The sequence below is a fragment of the Leptonychotes weddellii genome, chromosome 10, assembly GCF_054177405.1.
Source record: "Leptonychotes weddellii isolate Sample4059 chromosome 10, ASM5417740v2, whole genome shotgun sequence".
In the NCBI taxonomy this organism is placed as follows: Eukaryota; Metazoa; Chordata; class Mammalia; order Carnivora; family Phocidae; genus Leptonychotes; species Leptonychotes weddellii.
In genome coordinates, this window is record NC_138378.1 from 1,169,454 (window position 1) to 1,177,949 (window position 8,496).

Below are 8,496 nucleotides of genomic sequence, written 5' to 3' on the forward strand. Positions count from 1 at the left end.
ATGTACATATAAACGAAAACACCCGTATCTCACCCCATAGAAAAACGAACTCAAAACAGATCATAAACCTAAATATGAAACATGAAACTATAAAGATGATGGAAGATAGCAGGAAAGAAGATAGACAGAGCACCAAAAGCAGGATCCATTTAAATGTCTGATAGGCTGGACTCCATCAAAACCATAGCTGTTTGCTCTGTGACGTGCAACGTCAGGAAAGTGCAAAGAGAAGCCACAGAAGGGGAGACAGTATCTGCGAATCATGTATCTGGACAAAGGACTCGTATGCAGAATATATTTTAAAAACTCTCAAAATTCAACAACAAGAAAGCAAGTCAATTTAACAACTGGGCAAACTACTGAAGCAGACTCTGGCAGAGAAGGTGCATAGGTACCAAGAGCATATGGATAGGCGCCCCACATCACCAGTCATCAGGGAAATGTGAATCAAGCCACAACAGGATCCCACCGCATGCCCATTGGACAGCTAAATGAAAATAAAACCCAAACCTACAACTGACTGTCGCAGGCGCCAGCTAGGATGCGGAGCACCGCGTCCTTCCATGTGGCTGTGGACATTCAAAATGGCACCTCCACTTTGGAAAAGCTTGGCAATTTCCTAGAAGGTTGAACACACTTCCTGTATGACCCAGCAATCTGACTCGTAAGTATTCATTCGGGAGAAATGAAAATGCTCGTTCACACAAAATCCTGTACCTGAATATTAGTAGCAGCTTTATTTGTCATTGCTCAACACTGGAAACCACCCAAACGTCCTTCACCTGCCAAATGGAGAAACAAACAATGGAATCCTACATAAACGAAGGAGCAAGATGTTGATGCAGGCAACAGCGCGGATGAGTTCCAAGCGCCATAGTAAGTGAAAGAAGCCAGACTCCGGGGTGGGGGGACACCCCAAAGGCTCCATTTACGTGACATCCTGGAAAAGGCGCAAGCCTGGGAGAACAGATCCTGGTTTCCAGGGGCTGAGGCGGGGTGTGGTTGACCCCAAAGCAATAGCACAAGACAAAGCTTTGGGGTGACAAGACTGGCCTTGAGCCTCCGAGGCGGTGGTTACGTGGCCCTATGTGTTTGCCCAAACTCGGAAGTCAGTGAAAGAAAAGTGATTCTGACCAGGTGTAAATTTTAAAATAAAGGGTTTCCTGCAGGATCCTGCACCCAGATGACAGGGAACAGCTCCCAGCCCCAGGAGGGGGATCCCCAAATCAGAGGCCTGGTCTCTCCACACACGTGGCTGAGTTACTGCTGCGCGGGTCACAGAGCCCCCAACTGGGCGCCCGGAGCCGTCCCAGGCACCTCGAGTGTATTAAGTCACCGAGCCACAGAGTCATCGCTACCTGCAGTGGCCGGCAAAGAACGAGGCGCACGAGGTCATGTGGCTGGCCCAGGCTCCGGCAGCTGGCCAGCACTGAAGCTGCGTGCTGCTGACGACAAACCCCAAACTTCCCGCTCCCCAGCAGCACGGAAGCTCCCCTGAGTGTTGACGGAGCAGCCCCGCAGGTGTTCACGCGTGAAGTCCCCAAAGCAGCAGAGCGAGCCTGCAGGTGAGCAGCCCCACACCCTGCACGGGGTCCAGCTCAAGCGCCCTGCCCTGTCTGGGCCTGCGCTTCCTGGTGGGACCTGAAGAGCCTGGTGCTTCCACCTGGGACGACACCTGGCCTGGGCCGGCTGCGTGGCCTCTCGGTGGCTGTTCCTTTGCAGGCGGGGTGGGGTGCTGCTGGGGAACAGCAGGGGTGCGGGGCACCAGGCAGAGCCCACAGCTGTGAGCTCAGCAACATCATCCTCTCCTGGGTGTGGGAATCAAGCCCTCCTGGGGGGTGAGTGGCGGGGAGAGAGCGCTGCTGGGGGCTTTGGGCTCCCCATGGACGTTCCCAGGACCCCTCTGGTCCTTGTGGGCCATCGAGCCTTTAGGAGGACCGTGCAGTGCCCAGAGGCCCGCCAGAGAGAGGACCTGGCCGCCCCCCACAACCTTTACGGGACGAGGCCTCAGCGCGCTTCATACTCATTTCCGACAGACTCACTGAGACGTAATAATTTACATTCACTAAAATTACCCCTCAGTCCGTAGCTTTTCATAAATGCTCAGTTGTGTAACTACCGCCACAGTCAAGATGCAGAGTGTTTCTTGCCCAACGTCAACCCCGCCCCCAGCCCGTCAGCCACTGACCGGTCCCTGTCACTTCGCCTTTTCCAGAATGCCCTGCAGTTGGAAGTGTGTCGCAGGCGGCCTTCTGAGGCTGCGGCCCTCGCTCGGCACAGAGGGTTCATCCGTGGACTCCGGCTCTCAGAGGAGAGCACGGGCAGGCTTGAGAGCCCGCCGGGGAGGGCCAAGGATCTAGACACAGAAAGTGGGAGTGGTCGCAGGGGCCGGGGCGGGGGGAGCAGTCAGGGTCTAATGGGGGACAGAGCTCCCCGTCGCAAATGATGGCCATGTTCTGGGGACGGCTGGTGGGGATGGTTGAGCTGAAAGATGGTTGAAATGGTAAATTTCATGTTATGTATCTTTTACCACAATAGGAAAGAAGAAAGAAAGGCTTCAGATTCCATTTTCTGCTCCTAACACAAACCACTAGGAGACCAGATGGGGTGCCTGGTTGCTCTTTCTCTGGCGGAGAGAAACAAAGGCTCCCCGACGTCCCAAGCTGGGCCTGCCTGTCCTGCGGTGCCACGGGCGAGCCCCTGTCCTCTTGCAGTGGAGACTCTCCCCAGGAGTGAGGGCGGCCCGTGGGCGCCAGGCTGGGCCCACCCAGCGCTGCGGACGGCACTCGGGGCCGGACTTGGTCCTTGGACAAGGACGTCCTCTTACAGAGGCTCAGCACAACCATCAAAATCAGAACCCACACCTCACAGGGATGGCGCATCCCCCACTCACCGCGGATGGTACCCGGGTGGCGACTGTCCCAACCGCGAACTTCACAGTGATTTCCCTTCCTGGGCCAGCGTCTAATTGGAAACCACGCGTGGCGCTCAGCGCTGTGTCTCATTCCCGGGATACAGAGCAGCTCCACAGCCGGGCTCCTCTCTCGGGGCTGGGCACGCCGTGGGTCAGAACGTCCCTCAGGCTACGAGACTGAGGGCCGGGAAGGAGGCTGTGTGTGCTGTCCTCGGGGCGCAGAGCAGGGGCACACGACGGCACCGGCGGGGAGCCGTTCATGGTCGTGGCTGCCCTCCCCTCTGCAAAGTCACTTCTGTGGGGACCCTGGGGCTCGCTAAACGTTACCAGTGAGTGCTGACATCCCTGAGGCCGGGCCGCTACCCGCGGTTCACGGGCAGGGGAAGCAACAGACAATCAAGGTGCCACAGGACGGAAATCCTGAGAAAATGACTCATGGTCTGACTCTACAGGAACCAATTTTCTTCCACTTAGTGGAGACGGGTCCTGCTGCCTCGGCTTCCGTGGAGTCACCTCCAACCGTAAGGGCTGCGTGTCGCAGAGGCCGCGGACCCGGGGCCGGTGGGTGTGGGGCACTGGCTCCTCCCCGACCCCAGGCCCCAGCTCAGCTCCGAGGGTGAGAGGACGCACCCCCGCCAGGGGCACTTCCGGAAGTCTGAGAAGGTGAACAGAAGCAGGGGCCCTCAGGAGAGGGGTCCTCCAGCCGTGGGGCCTGACATCAGCAACAATGACGTGCTGGCACAGAGAGCCCTCAGCTGCTGCTGGTGCGGGCCGCCCAGGCTCTGCCCGTCGCGGTGGTGCGAGGCTGCGCCGCCCCTGCCCTCGGCTCCCCTGCCCCTGCCCTCGGGGCACCGCTGGAGTGCCCTGGGGAGGCTCCTGGGTTCCCTCTGCCCCTGCTCACAGAGCTCATGTGCTCCCGGGGTGGAAATACTTTACCGCTGGTTTGAGCATCACGAAGACCAACTTTACTGCGAAAACAGCAGATCCAGGTCTCAGCAGAGAAGCCCGACCATCCCCACGGACGTTGGCCAGGGACTGGGCACCACGTGAGGACTAGCGTGGGGCCCTGGGATTCTGCCAGCCGTGCCCCCCAGCACCGAGGGCGGGGGGTGGCCCTGATCCTGGGGGTCAGTGCTCAGGGCACCCGTTAGAGAAGGCTGGGCTCCGAGCTTCCCTCACCTGCCCAGTGCGTGCGTCCGCCCCCACGTCCCATGCCCCGAGTAGCACAGACGCCTCTGTACTTTTGATGGAAAAGATGGGGCCTCCCAGATCCCCTTCTGTTAACTGAGCGGCAGCGACAGCCCGCAACACAGACGGGGTGCTGCACGGGAACCTGGCCACGCACCTGCTGTGTGTGCAAGCGGTGAGCGTGTGTGCAAGCCGTGTGTGCATGTGAGGTGCACACGTACGTGTCTCCTGTGCCTGTCTACGCACATGTTACACCTCGGCGTGTCTCCACGTTCACACGCGGATGTCTGCGTGTGCATTCCTGCGTGTGTATCTGTATGTGTTTGCACATGTGTGGACACAACCCCCAGGCTCCAGAGCGCTGGACTGCAGGGGCTCAGCACCTCCCCTACCCTCCTTCTTTAACTGGGAAAATGAGAACACACCTGGGGACAGCATGTGTCTAGGAGCTGGGGCTGGAACCGGGCCAAAGCTGGTGACCAAGTTAGCAACTGTCTTGGGGCACGCAGCACATTCACCACGAGTCCTGGGTCAGGGCTGGGGGGCCGCCGGGAGCACGAAGCCGGGCAAGCGCCTGGCCAGGTCAGATCCGAACCAGACGCTCAAACCCCCCAGGTCTCTGCTGCCACTGGTCACCGGTCACAGTGCACGGTGGCTGGAGGCATGGACATGGGCCCTGCCCCACCTGAAGCCAGCCACAGAGAGCCTGGGGCAGCAGGATCCACATGGTGCCTGAGGTCAGAGCAGGGGGCCGGGCAGGACTGCAGTGGGGTCAAACACAAACCACATGGGCTGATCCACACGGGCAGGGCCGCCCGTAGGGACCGCTGCGCACCCCGGGGAGATGGTGCACGGAGTGAACGGTGGAGGTGGTACTGTTTCTCGGGGGGACTTTCTAGTGGGAAGACCCCCTCAATGGCAGGAAGTCTTCACTGTGACCAACAATCTGTTGGAAAGACCGAATCAGATCCCCTCTGGGGTCAGAGGAGGGACCGGATTAGGGAACGCAGCAGGCCCTGTGGGCTCCTCCTCCCAGCCACCCCGTCAACTTGGGGCCCAGGGTCTGGGGCCTCTGCTGGCCTGGGCCTTGCCCTGCCCTCTGACCAAGCTCTACTTAGCCCAGCTCCAGGCGACACACTCAGAAAATGCCCAGCTGTACTGAGCAATGACTATTCAAAGTTGCTCAGAAATCTGATCCCAAACCCCCTCATTTCTAAATGTCTTGTGCATGTAAGTACCCAGGATGGGCTCTTGTGGATGAGGGGGGCTGGCGGTCTCCTGGGAGACATGCAGGCTTTCCTGTTTTGAAAAGAGGAGCCATTTGACTGGCTGACGCCTCCACACTTCCAACATGGTCGGTGAGAGGGAGACACGTGGATGCAAGCACGCAGCCCCTCCCGGTAAGCATCACTGCTTAAAAACAGTGGATGTTCACCCTGACCTGCCCAGTGGCCCCGAAGCCCAAGTGGGGGACACGAACCCAGGGCACCTCTCCTGAGATGGAACAGGGCATGCAGAAGGGAGCGGGGGTGGTGGCAAGGCCCTGGACACACTCCTGGGCGCCACCCACAGGGTCAGCCTGGAGGGAAGGGCACCTGCAGTCTGGGGTCTTTAGGGGAAGATGAGGTCCAGTCTCGGAGAGCGTCAGGAAGCCAGCAAGCACTAGTAAATACTCGGGCGGCCCTGTGCCTGTGGGCACAGAAGGGGGGCCTGTCTGCAGTGACCTGCTCAGCAGACATCTGCCAGGACGCCTGGTGGCCCCGAAGCCACACCCTGGGCGGTGTGGGTGTTGCAGCTCCCGAGCACAGGGACTCAGAGGAACGGCCCTTGGGGAGGTAAAGTGGTGTCACTGGGCATCTGATTGCGTGGGGCCGATGGACAGGAGGCAGGAGTGGAGAGAGGATGCTTCAGGTGGGCTGTGCGCACTCTGCTCGGCTGCGGCTTGTTTTTGATGATTCAAACCCGCCTGCTCCTGGCTGAGCCCTGGGAGCCGCCGGAGGGGCGGGGGGTCTGAGCGGAGGCGGCTCCTGGGTGGGCAGGGCGTGCTAGCGACCTGAGCTGCCGACCCGAACCTGCCGCTTCATACCTTTGAGGGCAGGCAGTGCGGCTGCTGCGCCCCCAGCCCCGGGCGCAGGCCAGGGGAGGCCCCTGCACAGCCGATCGGAGACAGGAGCTAGGGAGACAATGGGGGCCCTCTGAGGCCTCGGGAGGACACTTTCCCACCGTCCACCGCACGCGGCCCCGTGTGGCTTTGTCTCCAGCGCAGGGACTGCGTCGCAGACAGGCAGCCGGGCTCTACTAACCTCCCTGTGACATGTGCTGGGGTGGGGGTCCCTTGGCACGCAGGGGACCCTGTAGCCACAAGTTCTCAGCACCGGCGTCAGGGGCCAGGGTGGTGGCTTGTGAGGGTCCGCGACAGCCCAGGGAGTGATGCGTAGACCACAGTCCTGCCCACGTGGCCGGCTCCCCACCCCACCCCACCGTCCTACTTCCAGCAGGAGCCCTGCTGGGAGGTATGAAATGACAGCCAGATGGGTACAGGGGGGGCACCCTGGCCCCCTCCTCTGGCTCTGCTGAGCACCTGCAGGCCCCGCCCAGACCCCCGTCCCCATCTCACCCTGCCCCTCCATGGCTACCCCGTCCTAGGGCCAGGGTGCCGTCCACAGTGGCATCTCTGCCCAGACTTCCTCCCACGCAGGGCCCTTGCCCAGGTGGTCCCTGACTGAGAAAGCTTCTCTCCAGGCCGGCGTAGCCCCCCGCCAGGACGCCTCATCCTAGCCGATTCCCAAGGAGGGCTCCCACCTGGGCTCCTGTAGCACCTTGCTCAGACCCTCGGAGGGCTCTTGGTCACTCGGCTCCAGTGTTGTTCACCTCACACAGGTCTCCCACCTGCCACCGTGCCCAAATACCTTAAGATCCTCCCAGAAGAAACAACTTTGTCATCACCACCACCAAAATAGTGCTTCTGAGCATTTCCCCATGCTGGGAACCATGCAAGCGCTTCCCACGCTCTTTCTCCTGAATCCTCTACCACCTGAGGTCGGGCTGTGATTACCTGGTTCACAGATGGGAATACTGAGGCTCAACTAAGGAACCAGTCCGGGTGGTATCAAGTTTGCCTCCACCTCCCAAGTGTAAGCGGGGGCAGGGCAGCCAGGAGGCACTGGGGGGTGGGGTGGGAGGAGGTCAGTGCTGGCCTGGGGACTCTGCTGCAGAGGAGACAGCCCTAGTCTCCTGGGGCCACAAAGCCTTTTGGAAAGCCGATGGAAGGAGCTGCCTCCAGCACACGTTTACCTTAAATCTCAGGGAGTCTGGGGACAGCTGAGGCCCATCTACAGACCCTCCAAGACGTCACTGATCTGAGGGCCCAGCTCCCTTTGATAGGAGGGGATGAGATGCGGGGGTGAGATCTGGCAGCTCTGGAGTGAAAGGTGGGAGAAGGGGGTCAGGCTGAGCTCCCAGGCCCTGCCCCCATCCCCTTCCCAGCTGCACAGGAGTAATATTTCCCGGTGACATCCTCTCCCTCCCTGACCCAGAGGGTGCACAGGCTGGAAACGACTTTCGAGGTGAAGGAAAGAGAAGACGGAGGTGCCCCTGAGGGAGAGCCTGCCAACCCTGCCCCCAGGCCAGACCCCGTTTCTTCCCCGCCCTTCTCCCCTGAGGCAGCTGCTCACCTGGATGACGACCTTGATCGTGGCGGTGCCCACTACCGGCGTGCACACCAGGCCGCCGGGGTGATGGCCGTCGGCACTGCGGTTCTGCTGGCCCATGGTGAAGGGCATGGGCACGGCCAACAGGCCCGAGGCGAGCCAGATGGCACTGATGAACTTCTTGGTGCGGCTGCGGGACATGAGGGTCTTGGCCCTGAAGGGGTGGCAGATGGCCAGGTAGCGCTCCACACTGAGGCTGGCCACGTTGAGGGCCGTGGCGTAGGTGCAGGCCTCCCGCAGGAAATAGTACCCGCGACAGACGGCGTCGCCGAAGGCCCAGGGGTGGTGCACCCAGATGAAGTTGTACAGCTCCACGGGCATGGCCAGCAGCAGGATGAGCAGGTCGGACAGCGCCAGGCTGCCCAGGTGGTAATGCACGGTGCTCTGCAGGCTCTGCAGCCACTTCTTGCGCCCCAGCGTGAACGCCGTCACCGAGTTGCCCACCGTGCCCACCACGAACAGCGCCAGGTACACCGTCGTCACCAGCACCTTGGAGTAGATGTCCGTGTTCACGTCCAGGTCGCTGCTGGGCGCCGCTCGCAGGTGCGCGGACTCGTTGCCCGTGCCGTTACCGAAGCCGAAGCCGGGGGCTAGCAGCGCCGCCTCCAGCCCCGAGGGCGGCAGCGGGAAGGGTTTGGCGCCCGCCGCGCCCTGGGGGCCCGGCGCCGAGCGGTTGAAGCGCAT

General features: G+C 61.0%; 1 protein-coding gene across 1 annotated transcript in view; it reads right to left on the reverse strand.

Annotated features, from left to right (window-relative positions):
• NTSR1 (neurotensin receptor 1) overlaps positions 1–8,496 on the reverse strand; it is a 45,468-nt gene extending 36,972 nt beyond the window's left edge. Inside the window, exon 1 of the mRNA XM_081832253.1 lies at positions 7,777–8,496. Within this exon, the coding sequence (XP_081688379.1) occupies positions 7,777–8,496 (720 nt within the window). The remainder of the gene's footprint in view (positions 1–7,776) is intronic.